This window comes from Myotis nattereri (assembly GCF_964212035.1).
Source record: "Myotis nattereri genome assembly, chromosome: 8".
NCBI lineage: Eukaryota > Metazoa > Chordata > Mammalia > Chiroptera > Vespertilionidae > Myotis > Myotis nattereri.
In genome coordinates, this window is record NC_138083.1 from 46175945 (window position 1) to 46194414 (window position 18470).

An 18470-nucleotide genomic window follows, 5' to 3' on the forward strand; every position below is an offset into this window, starting at 1 on the left:
GCTTTTTTAAGTTCCTACAGTTAAAAGTTACTTAACTCAGCCACAATTTCTTACTTTAGAAACGAATTTCCACTTCTGCTCCAGGGGAAGAAAACAAGGTATTGTAAATAATTCTTTGTTTAAAAATGTTTATTTATATTTTTCTTCTTTGTTAAAGTGCCTAGCTCAAAAACAAATGATCAAGAGCCCCAGAAACAGAAATAGTATATAGAGCTCCATTTCCCGGGAATTCTGTGCAAGAGAGAGAGATTTAACCCCGAGCTGGCTCAACGTTTCTACTGGAAAGAGGGCTAAGGGGGAGAGAGCATTTATTTCCAAAGAAGCTAGAAAAATAGTTTTATTAGGATTGTGAAACTATGAATGAAGTTTTTTTCAGTCACATTTCAGGATTTGCTACTTCTGTGTCTGTCACCCTAGGCAGAGAAATAGAATCTTCTCAGAATAATTGAGCCCAAATCCTTCACTTGGCAACATGAATTTGAATCTAGTCATTAATGTGTGGAACTAATGGCTTGACTCTCTACACTCCTGCCTTGGCCACCATACCATTAGCCATTATCTTTCCTCTCTTTCATCGAATAATATAAATCCCTCCTCTCCTCCCAACCTTATGCTAGGTGCTCATCATAAAACATCCCAAGCTACTACTTCCTTTGGAAAACAGCATTAGGTGAATATAGACATGCTGGGGGGTGGGGAGATGTCATCTTCTGATATGCTCAACTCCATGAAGTAGATGAAAACATCATCAGGATCATGAGGAAGTAAAGGGACTTTGGACCTCCTCTTGTGGAAAAGGGCATGGTACTCCTTCCCATGCCATCCTCCTCATCATCATTCCTCTTTTCACCCTCCCCTTGTCCATCTTCTTTCATAACCCAATTCCTTGATTTACCATTAAAATCTTAGCGACAATGAAATACAATGACAAAACCAAGTATATTCAGAATCCAGAGAACGGGATTGTAGCGATAACTCTGCTATGGGATAGCTGTGCCTGCTGGTTGGCACATTTAATGTCTCTGGGCCTTAGTTTCCTAGCTGATAAAATGAGGCAATTGGATTAGAGGGACTCTGAAATTCTTTCCAATTCTGATATGCAAGAGTATGTGTATTTACAATGAGACATTCTGCTGAAAGACATCATTTTCCTATTTTTATAGTTCTCCCCTAAGTCCCTTTACAGATTGAGCAAAAAAGCATTTAATTCTAAAAAAGGCACAATAGGCTTCTGATTTAGAGATTTACAGTCTTCTCTGAAAAAAAAATGTACAACCTTTATATGGACAAACTATTTCCTGTAAAATTGCATCCTGAAATTTCGCATCCTTTGGAAAACACATTCCACTGTTGAGTTAAACTTTACTAATGACTGGCTTAGCGCTTCTGTAAATTTCTGTGAAAAAATTTTTTTTCTGTTGTATATGAGCTAATATATAAGGGCTACATCTATTAATAATGATAATAATGAGAGAATTCATGATGTGGGAGATAACTGAATATTAGCTTTCCACAAGAAATTAGCTCTTTCATTGGAAAGAATTATTGTTTGTAGGAATTTGTTATAAGTAACTGAATTCTAGAATAACTAGTTAGAAAGATAAAAATCCCAGACCCTAAGATAGTATTTTCTCTTCTTCTCCCTTTGTGTTGAGTATGGTTTGGCTAACCAGCCAAACATTTTCCATATGAATTTAATGCATGAGTTCTAAAAAGACAAAGTAATATATAGGCAGCAAAGAAAGCATTATCTGAATAAATATCACCTTAAAAGAAAGAGAGAGATTATTTCCAAGTTGGCATTGAATCTGATAAGAAACAAAATACTCACAGGAAAGTTTCTAATATTTTATGAGGGTGTAGCATTACTATAAAACTCAACTTTTTTTTTCCTTTTCCTTTAATCAACAATGTCAGCCTAGGATTAGCATCAGCCTCTGGAATATGCAGGAGCTGGAACTAGGACGTGATTTAGAGGCTTGGAAGCTGTTTTGTTAAGTACAAGACTGTGGATAAGAGTAATTTCAATGGTATCATTTAATCCCAGTCATGATGAAACCAAGACTTTGCCTACACATGCCTCTCCCTTGATTCAACTATTTGACTAGGGAGAACTGGCTTTTCTCAAGTTCTCATTCAAGTTTCCTCAGAGGGTCAGGTGGTGTCAGTGGAAGACTAAGTTCTAGACAATATCTTAGGTTCCAGGCCCAGGAATTTGATTTATTTTTAATCATTTAACAAGGTTGAGACATTATCCTATCTAATAAGAGACAAACATGGTAATTAACCATACCTCCAAAATGCTTCCCACTGGCTAATCAGGGAAATATGCAAATTAACTGCCAACCAAGATGGCGGCTGGCAGCCAGGCAGCTGAAGTGAACAGGAGGCTTGCTTGCTCCAGTGATGGAGGAAGCCAAGGTTCCCCACCTGCCACTGCTGGCCTCTGAGCTGCACTCTAAGAAACAATGTTGCAATTATAGAAGCTAAACAAACCCCAGAAACCTGCTTTCAGCCAGCCGGGCCTCAGAGCTGGAGCTGCAACAGTGTTTCAATTATAGAAGCCAAACAAACCCAGATACCTGCTTTCAGCAGCCGAGATCTCAGAGCTGGAGCTGAGCCACAGAGCTAAAGCCGGCTCTCAGTTCCAGTGACAGCCATAGAAGGTAAATAAATCCCAGAATAAAAAAGAAAAAAAAAAGAAAAAAAAGGAGAGGTTGGGAGCTTCAGTCACCCGCCAGCCTGAAAATGGCCCTCAACCCCTCACCCAGAATGGCCAGGCACCCAAACAGGACCCCCACCCTGAAGGGGGTGTGACCAGCTGCAAACAGCCATCATCCTCTCATCCAGGCTGTCCAGGCACCCAAGAGGGACCCCCACTCTGATCCGGGACACCCTTCAGGGCACACCAGCTGGCCCCCACCCGTGCACCAGGCCTCTATCCTATATAGTAAAAGGATAATATGCAAACTGACCCTAACAGCAGAAGGACTGGGAATGACTGGTCACTATGACACACACTGACCACCAGGGGGCAGATGCTCAATGCAGAAGCTTCCCCCTGGTGGTCAGGGCACTCTCACATGGGAGGAGCTCTGCTCAGCCACAAGCCAGGTTGATGGCTGCCAGTACAGTGGTGGTGGTGGGAGCCTCTCCTGCCTCCTCAGCAGTGCTAGGATGTCCGACTATAGTTTAGGCTTGCTCCCTGTTGGCAAGTGGACATCCCCCGTGGGCTGCCGGGCTGCCAGAGATGTCTGATTGCCATCTTAGGCCCAATCCCCTGGGGAGCGGTCCTAAGCCAGCAGGTGGTCATCCCCTGAGTGGTCCCAGACTGCGAGAGGGCACAGGCAGGACTGAGGGACACCCCCTTCCCCCCCGAGTGCACAAATTTTTGTGCACCGGGCCTCTAGTATGATTATAAAGTGACAGTAAATTTAACTGGTATTTTTAAAAATAGAGACCCGGCTCGAAAAGACTTAAATTAAAATGTTAGGGTAACTAAAGGTGATATTTAAAAGTTGAATATAATATCAAAAGTGAGAGAGAGAGAGAGAGAGAGAAATCCTGAGCTCCTTTGTTCAAGAAGACCAGTTTCAGAGGGTCAAAAGTGAGTGAGAATAAAGGCAAAAAAATCTTGGTTTCTCTACAAGCACTTTCCATTAAATTGTGCATGATTTCAAGTTTAAGGAGCTAAAAACAAAACAAAACAAAACAAAAAAGGGTAGCTAGAGCCCAACAATGAACACGATGCACAAAAGTATTCCTATGAATCCATTTTGTGCAAAGTGTGATTAATAGATGCGGGATGTATGAAGTAGCATAATAAAATTTTGCTCTGGAGAAACTTACTCTGGAGTTGGAAAGATAGAAATAGAACTAACAGTGTGACCAATGTCAAGTACATGGCCAGAGCTATGTTATGGGACCTGGTGGCAGACATGCTCCTGTTTACCCCAAAGGTCAGGAAAAGCTTTCAGGGGAAAAGAAGGTCCTTGGACAGAGTTGGATTTCAATAAAGGAGGAGAAAAGGCATTTTAAAAGTGGTAAATAAGGTTAAAAAATAAAAATAAAAATATGGATGAAACTGGGTGAGAAAAAGTACAAAGTTGAAGAGAGGCATCCTTATTTCTCATTTTCTGTGTAAAGTCAGCAGTAGTGCAGTGTATTGAAAAGAGGCACTGGCTGAGAGGGGGGCCTGGTTCCACTGCCACTTTCATCTTGACAGTCTCAACAAGGAGCTGCTGACACACCAGAACCCAACTGTTCTCTGATGTACATCAGCACTAAAATTTGAAACAATTTTCTTAAACACCCTGGACTTCAGTTTTCCAATATGTAAACTAATAATGTTGGACTAATATGCTTTTAAAGTCCATAAGTCCATTGAGGTCTTATGAATACAAATTGGATAATATATATTCGTGTCATTTCACTGAAGCATAGTTAAAAAGTAACATGTAAGCTAACAAATTGTTTTACAAAAGTAAAATGAATGGAAAGGATTATTAAAATTATTAACATGGCCTCTCTCTCCTTTTTTTTTAGATTTTCCCAATGGATTCTCTAACAAAATCAATCAACCAATTTGCCCTGGAATTTAGCAAAAAGCTAGCTGAGTCTGCTGAGGGTAAAAATATTTTCTTTTCTCCTTGGGGCATCTCAACCTCCTTAGCCATGGTGTATTTGGGCACCAGATGTACCACTGCATCCCAAATAGCCCAGGTGAGTGGCAAAGCTCAGTCTTGCCTTAAAACAAAATGTTTTCTTTATTTTTTTTATTATTATCTTCATTTTTCTTCCAAATTCCAGATAGCTCACATTTTATAGCCATATTTTCCAAAACAAAAGATGCACTTTAAAAAGTTTTCTAGCTTGGCCGGCATGGCTCAGTGGTTGAGCATTGACCTATGAACTGGGAGGTCAAAGTTCAATTTTTGGTCAGGGCATATGCCCGGGTTGTGGGCTTGATTCCCAGTGTGGGGCATGCAGGAGGCAGCTGATCAATGATTCTCTTTCCTCATTAATGTTTCTATATCTCTCTCCCTCTCTCTTCCTCTCTGAAATAAATAAAAATATAGTTTGAAAAGTTTTATAGGCCATAAGAGAAAGTCTGGGAAAGGAAGTTGATTTGCTAGGAAAACCATTTAAGAGCCTGTATTCTCTAGCAAAATCATACACAGAGATGATGAGTTTATCAAATTTGGTTCAACACCAAAAATTATTTTATTTGGACTATCAAGACATTTCAAGAAGTAATGGCTCAAACATTAAATAGTAGAATTAGTATGTTTTGAATTTCAGAAGGATTTTCTTGAAAACACAAATAGAAAAGTCAAGTGAATTCTGTTCTTTGTACCTTGGTTGTTTCCTTTTTCAATCCCTATTTGTTTTGATGAATTTAAAAAGCCTATTTGGAGCATGAAAATACAAAACAATATTATTGTATAAGCAATTACTGACTTGGAATAAGCATCCTCAAAACATGGTGTATGTATGTGTGTATGTGTAAGCATAGATAAAAAACATAATAAAATAGCCACATATATATGTGTATGCATGCATGTGTAAACTTATACATATATGTGTGTGTGTATTTTAAATAAAAATAAACCAAAAAAGAATAAATCCATCCCTAAATCATACAACAATGGAAAGACCAAATGACAGAATTTCCACAAAAGAAGGTGTCTTCTGTGCCAAGTATGGACATGGGTACAGCCAGTAATTCTGGATAAGACAGGCAGAATATATATTCTGTGAATTTGGGCTTAGGCTATCAACTTTATTCTTGTAGTTCACAAGATACTATGGGGTTTAAAACAACAACAATAGAATCCTGGTTAATAATTAATTATCAGAGGTTTAACCATTCAGCGATAGACAATCTTAGGTGAATTTCACTTTGGGTCTGTTTCATATAAATATATTGCTGGGTGTCTCTTGCCCTTGTTTTATTCATATGTATTTAAACATTAACAGCTTCAGTTTGCACCCCTTTTCCCTGTGGCAAATGGTCCCTGTGCTGTCACTGTGTGTCAGCAGGAGCTTTGGTCAGACTTTGCTCCTCGCTGTGAGCTGGGTCAGGATGTGGGAGACGGAATTATCGCTCTGTTTTTTTACTGTTGTACAATTCAGGGGAAACAAGGGTGCCCACATCCTTCCTGTTAACCTGCAAATAAAACTCTGGGGTGTAAATAAAGAATTCATCCATATGTCAAGTGGTGATAGACAATGGGAACAAAAGCACTAACCTAGGAAAAACAATGAAAACCCTTGCATTTTCCAGATAATTGGGTGGTGACTTTTGCTTAAATTGCTAATTGGACTCAGTTGAACACCTAGCCTTCTTTTCAAAGCAACCATAGACAAAAATGAAACTTGGGAAACAAGAGAATTTTACCTCTAAGGGCATTTCCAACATCATCCTAAATGTCCTATATAAAATATTAAAATAAAGAGCAACTTAAATCAGACTTTTAAAAATTTTATTTAAAAGCAACTCTTTTTTAAAAAAAGAAATGATTTCAGAGAGGAAGGGAGAGGGAAAGAGAGATAGAAACATCAATGATGAGAAAGAACCATTGATTGGCTGCCTCTGAACGCTCCATGCTGGGGATGGAGCTCACAACCCGGGCATGTGCCCTGACCAGGAATTGAACTGTGACCTCCTGGTTCATAGTTCCACGCTCAACCACTGAGCCATGCTGGCTGGGCTAAAAGCAACTCTTGACCTAGTGTACTAGTTCAGCTAACATACTGTTAAATCAAATCAGAACCCCCTTGGTTCATTAATTATATGTTCTGTAGCAATGTATTTATCAAGGTGTGTTTGATATGATTATTTCTCTGCAAAGTGCACTCAAATATTGTCTTTTTATTGAAATTATAGGTGCTTCAATTTAACAGGGATCAGGACATCAAATCTTATCCTGAATGTGAAAAGAAAAGGAAAATGGTATATTTTATATTTTAATATCCATTTGCTGATAAGGGGGAAACCACTTTCAGCATCCGCATGTTAATGACTAAGTTAAGCAAACTTTACTGGATAAATATTCTTAGAAACATATGTTAAAATTTTTTTGTAATACTGAATGTCTACACTTTTTGGAAGGGTTATCTTTTTTAACCTCATCTCTTCTCCTCTTTTGCTTCTCTTTCAAAACTGCTCTACTTTCAAAATTATTCCTGTTTTTGCAAAGTAACTGTGAAGGAAATGATGCCCTCAATTATTTTATGTTTTTGCCCTGGTAACATTAGAGAAAACATTTATCTATTTTATAATTAATTTCATCTTTTTGTTCACAATACACCAAATTATTTCATTTAGTTGTAGGATGTTCCTATATATACGATTCTTGTTCAATGTTTTTATTAGACTAATCCCTTTTCTTTTAAAGGATTTCAACTTGGGGAAGGTTGAAGAAATACACTCCAATTTCCAAACACTCATCTCCGAAATCAACAGTCCCAGTAATGCCTATGTTCTTAAAACAGCCAATGGGATATATGCAGAAAAAACTTACCCATTTCTCAAAGTAAGTGCAAATATGTTATTTAAAGCTGATGGGAAACAAAGAGCCATGTGAAATCAATCAATGAACTCTTTGTACATTTCTTTAGGGATCCCAGGGACAACTTTAATGTGGTCAAGATTTCTGGTAAACAATCATTTAGACCAACCAATAAGTGTCTAGTTGTAAAGAAAACCAATAATAGGTCTCAAACCAGGTCTAGTGAGCAGATCTTTATCCAAAGTAGTAAGATATAAATGTGGTTTATATAATCTGTGTGCCAACATTTGCTTCATGGGAAATGGAATAAAATATGTAGAGTATGGATGTAGGGTAAATCTGAAGGAGCAGAGGGTGATGTTGGACAGAGGAATATGCCTGGAAACTGTGTAATGGAGAGCAAAGTTGATATTGGAATCAGACAAGTCATTTTCTATCATGACTTTAGAGATTATGGAAGATTCTTAACATGGAATAATATCAACTTTGTCCTTTCTTGGGTGGTTGGAATTCCATGGAGTAGGCCATGACTTCATCCTTAGTTCAGACTCAAAGGCTTCTCAGAGGGGTCTACCCAGGAGCCATGACAAGCATTTACTTGTCTCATATTTGTCCATTACATCTTTGGCACATCTTAGAAAGGAGCAGGAGGACAGAGGGGTCCAGTAGACAAAAAGCAAGGACATTGCGCAGGGTGGAGGGATAGCAGTAGAATCAATAAACCTATCTTGAGATTTCAAGCAGTAATGTCAGAGCTGTGGGTGGCAGACCTTCCTTCTATACCTGGAGTTTTTCATGGCTAGTCAGAGCCCAGAAAAATTTAAAGAGGAGGAGTATAGTCTTTGACCAAAACAGGAGTGGGAAAGAGAGAATGGAGCAGTGTGTGTGTGTGCGTGTGTGTGTGTGTGTGTGTGTGTGTGTGTGTACAATTGTTCTTCTATCTAGCTTTTTGATAACCTAAATAGACTTGATTTATCAGTTTTGGAAAAACTCTACAAAAGGAAATTTTACCGGTATCTTTCAGAAATATTTAGAAGACATGAAAGCATACTTTGGTGCAGAGCCACAGCCTGTGGACTTTTTGGGAGCTTCTGACCAAATCAGAAAGGAGATCAACGCTTGGGTTGAAAGCCAGACTGAGGGTAAGCTGTCACCAAGGTGCCCATCCGCATGATCTCTCCAAGCATTGGTTTTAAAAAAATATTTTTTATTGATTTCAGGGAGGAAGGAAGCGAGAGAGAAAGAGGGAGGGAGGGAGGAAGAGAGAGAGAGAGAGAGAGAGAGAGAGAGAGAGAGAGAGAGAGAGAGAAACATCCCACACTAGGGATGGAGCCCACAACCTAGGCATGTGCCCTTGATTGGAATCAAAATGGGGACCCTTCAGTCCGCGGGCTGACACTCTATCCACTGAGCCAAACAGGCTAGGGACAAGCATTGTTTATTGTTACACTGTCCACAGTGTTATTGAAATTAACTCTGATGCTTCATTTCAACTGCCTCCCCTGAAGGATCCCATGCATAATAGCTCTGGTTTCAGCTTTGAATAAATAACATATAAAAAGCCCACTCATAGTTGTTATTCAGAAAATTAATGTTCATTGGAGTGAACTGAGGAAATTGGCAGCCCTAAATTCTCAGTTCCTTTTTCATGTAACTTTCAAAAGCCATGGTGAGGCAAAAATGACCATTATATTGAACTCATTCCTGATTTTGAGTCATCCAAAAGTTGACTCTTTTAGAATTAGAATTAGCTAGCATTTACTGGGTACTTGCACTGCTCCAGTTTACAAGAGGACCAAATAGGACTGTAGAAGGAACAGCCCATAGTAATATGCAACTCAAATTCAACATGGCAGAGGTAGGAGAATAGTAAGGGGTAGAAGAATAGTAAGGGACTAAACTAGATCTCTGGCCTTAAATTTTTAGCCCAGTGTCAAGTATGTTGTCTGGAAGACAGTTGGGAACCCTACACATAGGGAAGCTACGAGCAAATAAGTAATCTGCTACCTTTTCACCCAGCAAAGCCTTTTAGACCTGAGAGGAGACCTGTCATCAGATGCTGCATAGCTTGGTCCTTGTCATGCTTCCCCAGTGGGGTTGGCACACTCCAGGGGAATGATAACTGTCTAGATGCCAGAGCTGTCCTGGAAATCTTCCTGTGATGACAAATGTGCCATACATCTGCATTGCCCAATTTGATACAGTCACATGTTCTATCCACATGTGACCAGAGATGATTTGAAATGTGGCTAACTCAACAGAGGAACTGAATTTTTAAATTTTAGTTCATTTTAATTTAAATTTAAGTAGACTTGTGTGTCTGGTGGCTACCATATTCAACAACACAGATGTTTTAGAAGACCTGAACAAATACTTTACATTATGGAGGAAAGCGTAAACTTCAGATTATGGTCACTATATGGTCAAAATACACAGTGGGCACACTTTGAAAAATCCTCTGTTGTCATAGCACTCATCCAGTAAGAGGTCCCCAAAATTATGCCCACCCTGGACGTGGTCAGAGCTTTTAAGTCCCTGTTTCCCTAATTTCATGTCTACATTCCTCCCACTGGCCCTGTGGACTCTATTTCTTAGAAGTTGAACCTTCCAATGGGGGAGAAAGCTGAAATTTTTCTGTATGTTGTTTTACACATTGGACACAAATATCTGCTATTTGGCAGCTATTCAACATCAGTTTAAGTAAAAAAATTGACCAGCTATTCAGGAACTTTGACTTTGTTGCATCCTTATGGAGACATTGCTAGAAACTCTTCAGCATGCCTAAGTTCTATCTGAACCACTCGAAAGAAGCTTCTTTCCTTGGCCCTTCGAATAGGTCTTTTTCCAAATAGCTGCATGAACTACCAGAACACAAGGCATTCAGAGTCAAATTCTCCAAGATAATACCTGTCATGTGTTGCTACAATTTTTTTCCTATTTTTTTCCTTATAATCTATAAGCTCCTAAAATGTGAGGAATTGGGGAAGGTTATTGTGTGCATATTTGTAATCTCAAAATCTATCATGCGCTTGGCAAATAGGAACCTCTAGTGTCACATTAATATGTGCCCAGCAGGACTTACCAGTAACCTGAATATTTGTGAAGCCAATGCCCTTCCCATTCATTACCTAGAGCTACCAAGGATGTGTGCAATGTGCAAGCCAGTAGGTGGCACTTTAACTCTGAAGAGGATAGTAGAACATTTCTTAGAAGAGTCCATTTGCTCTGCATTACTTTGAAGTTGTCTGTAAATACATTTTGTACATCCTTTGTCAAATAAACTAACAACACGGATGTGGATTCAAGAGGCTATGCTCCTTGAAAACGTTTGAACCCAGAGAACAAGGCAATGAAACTTAAATCCTCTGGATGCCAACTAACTTGAGATCAACCTGTGTAAACCTCAGTCCTCGATATGCTCTCTATTTACATCTACAACTCTATCAAATGATAGAATAATTCACTTAGTATGACACAGAGCTTAAAAAAAACAACTTCTGTGCAAAAACCATATTTAAAAAATGACACATGACTCCCCAGGTTAAATCACAAAAAATTTTTCAAATTAAGTTTAATATACTGTCTTTAATCAGATAGAAAAACAAATATGAAAGTTTCAGGAAATTTTCACATCAGCATTGAAAACCAAATTTATATTTAATTTCTAAAACCTAAAGGTCTGTTTCATAGGGGGGATGTTTGTTTTGTTTTGTTTTGAGTAGACATGTTCAAACCACACCTCTGAGCTAGTGGAATCTCTAGAAGTGCTGCCCTTAGAACTTTTAAATAAAGCTGCAGTGTTTGGGAGATGCCCCTGTGAAGACCAGCGGTTGAGGGGTATGTTGGAGTCCATAGCAAAGGCTCACAAGAGCCAGTTCACATCTCTTCAGGGGTTGGAGGATACAAACCCACAATGGTAGCATTCTAAAAAAAAAATCTGTAACCTAAATATTATCTGTGAGGAAACATCAGACAAATTTGAACTAAGAATTGATGGACATTCATTTTTTAAAATATATTTTTATTGATTTTAGAGAGGAAGAGAGAGATAGAAACATCAATGATGAGAGGGAATCATTGATTGGCTGCCTCCTGCATGCCCCCTACTGGGGACCGAGCTTGCAATCCAGGCATGTGCCCTTGACTGGAATCGAACCCAGTACCCTTGAGTCTGCAGATGGAGGCTCTATACACTGAGCCAAAGCAGCTAGGGCTGATGGACATTCTTATAAAACTTTTTCAAAAGTATCAAGGTCATGGGAGACAAGCGTTGACTGAGAAACTCTCCCAGGTTAAAGAGGACTAACAACTAAGAGGAAATGACAACTAAGCACAGCTTGAGATCTTGGATCATTTTCTAGTCCAGAAAAATAAGTTATTGGAACAACTGATAAAATTTGAATAAGATCTGTTCATAGTATTCTACCAAAGCTAACTTCCTGTCCTGGCCAGTGTTGCTCAGTGGTTGAGCATCAACCTATGAACCAGGAGGTCTCAGTTCAATTCCCGGTCAGGGCACATGCATGGGTTAAGGGCTCAGTTCCTTGGAGGGGGCATGCAGGAGGCAGCTGATCTATGATTCTCTCTCATCATTGATGTTTCTATCTCTCTCTCCCTCTCTCTCTCCCTTCCTCTCTGAAATCAATAAAATATTTTTTTAAAAAGGTGGCTTCCTGGTTTGGATTATAATATTTCATGATCATCATTTTTATAAGTGTGGTATGTCATCGAGATTTAACTAAACCATTTGAATCTGTCCTTTTGCTCTTCTAGGAAAAATTCTGAATCTCCTACCTGATGATGCTGTAGATTCTGCAACCAAAATGGTCCTGGTGAATGCCCTTTACTTTAAAGGAACCTGGGAACATCAATTCTTAGTCCAAGACACCACAGAAAAGCCTTTCAGAATAAACAAGGTAGGAATCATTTAATAATCAGCATGGATTTTCATGTGGCCTTGTAAAGGGGATCCTATTTTAAATTCAATCCTCTTTTTAAATATATGTTCTTATAAAGTATGGCTCTTACTAGGGCACAGATGGCTAAAGTGAGCATTCCCAATTTCATCCCACCTTGAAATCTCCTTTTCTCTAAAAAATAGACTATTCACGTATGTTATCACTCAGTCCTTGCTACAAGTAAGCTAGAGAAATAAGTTATATTTGTTTCCCAGGTGAGCAATACAGTGTGGTTAAGTGATTAAGTTAGAAGTCTACTAGAACCGAAAGTCTTCAATATTACTTCTGTTTTTGTTCTACTAAACCTATACTATCTTCTACCAAAAAAAAACCCACAAAAAAACCCCAAAAAATTAAAAAAATCACCTCTCTCATTAAGGTTTCTATTCATGCTAGGACATAACACACTTATTTTTGTACTAGGAACCCACTACAGCAAAAACAGAAACAAACATAAGATGGCAGCTATATCTCATAGAATCCAAGGGCCAGTAGGTGGCTGGAACTTGGGACTTGCATGGAAACAAGGATCCAAATGCTGTCAGGATTCATTCTCTACCTTTTCAACTGTTTCTCTCATCATTCTTCTCTCAAGCTGAGGTCTAACTTCCTCTTCTTCCCAGTTGGCAATGGCAGAACCTGGCTACCCACGCACCTCTTCCATTCGCAAGACATTCTAATAGATCTCATTCCAAAATTCCTGGGAAAGGAACTGATTGGACAAAGTTTGCAAAAGGGGTTTAGTCTGGGGTGGGACATCTCATACAAACAGTGCTGCTGAGGACCTATTGCTGAAATCCTGTGGATGTATGCAATAAGCAGTTCCCAATCAGTGGGATAATAATGGGGAAGGCTAACCAGAATTGAGCTAGATAGTCACCTTGGTATATTCAGCAGGAGTTTTCAGTTGCAAGCGAGAGGAAAGCATTCCAAACTAGCTCCAGTAAAATGTGAATTGTGTTAGCATTGACTCATGTAAATAAGAGAAACTGACATGTCCTAGAGTGGCAACCCGAGAGTCTCAAAAACATAATCTCACTTCTCTCTCTCTCTCTCTCTCTCTCTCTCTCTCTCTCTCTCTCTCTCTCTCTCCTCTCTCTCTCTTTCTATTTGAGGAGGTGTCTGTTCAGATCTTTTGCCTATTTTTAAAATTGGGTTGTCTGCTTAATTACCACTGAGTTTTTAAGAGTTCTTTGTAAATTTTGCATACCAGTCCTTTATTGGGTGTGTTTTGTAAATATTTTCTCCTAGTGTATTGCTTATCTCCTCATTCTCTTAGTGAATTTCCATTTTTTATGAAACTGAAATACTTTCTCAAAATGTTTGCCTTTGAAACACACCTTATTCAGTATCTGAATCATTGGCACTTACATAGTTTGCATAAGATTATATAATCTTTTAAGTGTTTGATAGAATGAGCAACTATGATATATACATGTTGCCACAATAATGTTAAAGAATGAAACTCCATATCACCTGTTCATGATGCTATCCAGTAGAAGACATATTTTCAGAGAGCAAAGTCTGAATAACTTTATTCAGTATTTAGCAGAGGATCACCAAATTAGCCCTTGCCCAAGACTCCTGGGGACCAATGAGGATAAAGAATGAAGGATTTGGTGGAACACCTCCTCAGTGACTTTGCTACTTATTTTCTATAGACTACAAGCAAACCAGTGCAAATGATGTGGATGAAAAAAAAGCTTCCCGTTTTTCACATAGAAAATCCACAAGCAATCGGCCTTCAACTCTACTATGAGAGCCGTGCCCTCAGCCTGTTCATACTGCTGCCAGAAGACATCGGTGGGCTGGATCAGGTAAGACATCATCTGTCTGACATGAGGATGATTCTGGTGTTTACCCCCATGTAATATGGCTTCCCTGTCTCCTAACTTGTAGAGGAAGGCAACCAATACCATTTCAGCTTCACAAAACTCTGTAAGGATGATATGGCTATTCCTTAGAAAGTGTCAGTAATTGATAGACACCTGTAATCTGGGGTAGTCCCACAAACAGCAACATGAACAACAGATACAGATATGGTCAGTCACAAAGTTATGTGGATTGATCGTTCAGGTCTTTCTTCTCCCTCTGGCAGGACCTACCTAATGGGAAATTTTTTTATTTTTTTTTGTTAATCCTCACCCGAGGGTATTTTTCCATTAATATTTTTTAGAGAGAGTGGAAGCCTATCTCTCTTACCTTGTAAGAAGAGTCACATTCTTATGAGATAAGCCTTTATTTCTAAGAGTGCAGGTTCCTGAGGGAGAGACTGAGAGAGAGAAACATTGATGTGAGAGAGACACATCCATTGGTTGCCTCCTGCACATGCTCTGACCAGGCCTGGGGATTGAGCCTACAACTGAGGTTACTAGCCCTTGATCAGAATCTTATCTGAGACCCTTCAGTCCATGGACTGAGGTTCTATCCACTGAGCAAAACTGGCTAGTATGGGAGATTAATTTTTAATCACCTGCATTAAAGTAGCATTAGATGTACATTTTAAAACATTAAATTTACTTCCAAAAATTGTAAACACAGTTTTATCATGTAAACAGTCTTTTGAAGAAATAGTCTATATAAGTATCATCTTCAAGTATTATTTAAGTTGTTTGTCAGCCACATTTCTATTAAGCCTGATATAATTTTGGCCAGATGACATTTCTGAGTAGTTTGCATGTCTAAATTGAACATTGATTTCTCTGCAGATGGCCTGTCTTTCTTTGCACAATGCTTAATTTTTTATGTGTGCTAGACTTTTTATACTTAGAAGTTTCCATGGTCCTACTAGTATGTAGAAAATATTTCCCACTGTATCATAAAATTTTTGAAACTGGAGACGATGGTAAAAATAAGACCATGTGTGGACACTAAACCATGAGAGTCACATTCTTACAAGATAAGCCTTTCTTCCTAAGAGTGCAGGTTCCTGAACTTAAGATATGGTCACATTATTAATGTATGCCATTTATAAGTATGTCATTGACAGCAAAACTTGGGTCTAGAAAACTAAACTCACAAAGTAGCAAAAGAACATACTTTGAAACAAACAGGTTATTAAAAAAAACTCAAAAACTTTTTCTCCACATACACATATGTATATATACATACATATATATTTATTATTTTAAAATTTATAACATAAAGAGGAGAAAAAGCACCCCCAAAATCACTATAAAAATAGTCATTACTCAGGGATAGATGGTAATGGAAGGAGACTTGATTTGGGGTGGTGAACACACAATACAATATTCAGATATGTATTATAGAATTGTATACCTGAAACCTATGTAAGTTTATTAACCAATGTTACTAATCAATTTTTAAAAGTCATTACTCTTAAGATTTGGGGATTTCCCTATCTTTTTGGGTTTTTTCTTTCTTTCTTTGCATTGTTTATGGTTACTAAATTCATATTGTTGTGATTATAGACATCTTATTCTATCTCAGATTTTATGTTAAAAAATTATCTCCTATGTTAATAAAACTAATGGTTTTTGTGCCCTGACATACTTGTCCTATAGTATATGCTTTTGTGTACACAACATGCAAATTAAATTCATTTTTTATGATGGAGCTGGAGAATATTATGTTAAGGGAAATAAGTCAGTCAGAGAAAGATACATATCACATGATCTCACTCATTTGTGGACTATAATGAACAACATAAACTGGTGAATAAAAACAGATCTAGAAACAGAGAAGCATCAATCAGATGCTCAAACCTCAGAGGGAAGGAATGGGAGGGTTGGGTTAAGGGGGAGAGATCAATCAAAGGACTTGTATGCATGCATATAAGCATAAGCGATGGACGCAGACAACAGGGGGTGAGGATGAGGGCAAAACTGGGGGCATGAGGGGACCATGGGGGGATAAAGACACATTTGTAATACCTTAATCAATAAAAAAACTAAAGAACACACTAATGGTTTTTGTATAGGACTTACAACTTGTCCTATAGTATATGCTTTTGTGTAGACAACATGTAAATTGTATCTATTTTTTATGTATCTGAGTGTATTTTTTCATCTTTTGCATATTATCATAGAAGTACTTTCATTATTAATCAAGATAGAATTCTCTTACATCCTGAGAACCATCAATCTGCAGAACAAAGATTCTGTAGGTTAACCATGTGAAAGATGTTGTGACCCAAAGAATTTCCATACATGTGTGTTTTGTTACTGGGAGAAATCGTAATTCATCAATTATATAGAGATCTCACTCAACCAATATTTCCCACTCCACTTTGGAATTACTGACTTTTTCTCCCTTGGTTCCACACCTGCAGCTGGAAAAGGCCGCCACCTATGAAAAGCTGAGTGAGTGGACCAGCGCAGACATGATGGAGATGTATGATGTGAAGCTGCACCTTCCCAAGTTCAAGCTGGAAGAGTCTTATGATCTCAAGTTAGCCCTAAGCAGCATGGGGATGAGCGATGCCTTTAGCCAGAGCAAGGCTGATTTCTCAGGAATGTCCCCAGAGAAAAACCTATTTCTGTCCAATGTTTTCCACAAGTCCTTTGTGGAAATAAATGAAGAAGGTACAGAGGCTGCAGCTGGTAGTGGGAGTGAGGTGAGTTATCGAATGAAACTCCCATCCATTGAATTCAGTGCAGACCACCCATTCCTCTTCTTCATCAGGCACAACAAAACCAACACCATTCTCTTTTATGGGAGATTCTGCTCCCCCTAAGCCTGCTTCTTCCTCATCAAACAAGACGACGTGAAAAATACATCATAAGATGGAAAAACAATTATAATAAAAAATAGTTTGCAGTCTAGATATTTTTCACATTTGAATATTAGAAAATAAATCTTGAAATAATGCATTCTAATGATACTGTCATATCTTTTTTTCAAATATTACTATAATATTTATTATATTTAAAAAATGACATCCAGGCATCAGACTACAGAAGAGTAAAAATAATAGAAGATATTATTTACAGCACGGGGAATCATAGCCAGCACAAGCATGAATTCCTTAATATTAAGAAACTTGGATACTGTCATATCTTTATGGCTAGAAAGAATGGCAAATTGTATTTCTACCACTAGACGTTTTTTTAATGCGGCTTTTATTTACATTTCAGAACTACTATGCTATTCAACTGAATGCCTTATAATTCTTGAGCTGCCTGTCATGGTATTATCACTTATGTTTCACATGCATCATTTAATGAAGAAAAATCTTTATAAAGATGATATATTGATAAACAAGAGTTTTTTAGAAGTATAATTTTGATAGTTCATAAATTACTACTGGAAAATTAAACCCCCCTTTTCTGTTATCTATTTAAAAATACTCTGTTCACATTAATGGAAAAGCTAGTGAAAGCCAAATGAAATTTGGAATTTACTTAACAGCAATGTACCAATGTTGGCTTCTTCGTTTTCACAGATGTGTCTTGGTCATGTTAGATATTAGTGTCACTGGAAAGGGAGCAAGCTCTGAGCAGGGTCGGCCTGTAATGTGTGGGTTCTTGACTTTGTGCAGGAAAGATTTCACAGTACAAGTCCAAGTAATTTTTAGAGGACATTTATTAAAGCTGGGAATATGAAGCTGAGAGGTCTCAGGGGAGAAGCAACAGGACAGAGCCTAGGTGAGTGCCTCGGCTCTCCAGAAACTGCTTATTGGTAGTCTCACCAGCTGTTATTCTGCTTTTAGAGAAGATTGATTGTGTCACTCTAGATTGCTTGTTTGACTTTATTTAACAAATGGAAGAGTGGGTCTGACCTGAACATTATTATATAAATGAGTACAATAAAATGTACTAAACCAATGACAATGTCTTAGCTATAAAGATGGAAAATTGTAATATATATGATATTTTATCATCTCTTTATGGAACACCTCATATTAAGTCGCAATGAAAGAAATCACTTTGGGGATTTTGCTGCCTGGCATTTTGCTTCCATGGGCCAGCTGTAGATTGCCCACACCTTCCTGTAATGCAGACAGCTTCTGTGAACCAGTTCTGACCTCCGGCAAATT

The 18470-nt window shown here is 38.2% G+C and overlaps 1 protein-coding gene across 2 annotated transcripts; it reads left to right on the top strand.

The window, feature by feature from the left end:
- SERPINB10 (serpin family B member 10) lies at positions 1-17308 on the top strand. 2 transcript variants are annotated; one of them, XM_081098044.1, is made up of 8 exons: positions 1-98; positions 4546-4722; positions 6890-6955; positions 7401-7538; positions 8539-8656; positions 12288-12430; positions 14134-14289; positions 16764-17307. In XM_081098044.1, exons 2-8 carry the CDS (start codon positions 4555-4557, stop codon positions 17166-17168), a joined length of 1194 nt encoding a protein of 397 aa, XP_080954170.1. In that variant the 5' UTR covers positions 1-98; positions 4546-4554; the 3' UTR covers positions 17169-17307. The 2 variants fall into 2 exon arrangements, with proteins under 2 accessions (XP_080954170.1, XP_080954171.1); XM_081098045.1 differs by having other exon boundaries at positions 34-98; positions 4546-4627; positions 16764-17308.
- The last annotated feature ends 1162 nt before the right edge of the window (positions 17309-18470 follow it).

Excerpts from the sequence above, each read along its gene's own strand:
- SERPINB10 (XM_081098044.1), top strand. The coding sequence starts at position 4,555 with ATGGATTCTCTAACAAAATCAATCAACCAATTTGCCCTGGAATTTAGC. Across the intron at positions 12,431-14,133 it reads AGCCTTTCAGAATAAACAAG|ACTACAAGCAAACCAGTGCA; the intron begins GTAGGAATCATT and ends TATTTTCTATAG. Across the intron at positions 14,290-16,763 it reads ACATCGGTGGGCTGGATCAG|CTGGAAAAGGCCGCCACCTA; the intron begins GTAAGACATCAT and ends CCACACCTGCAG.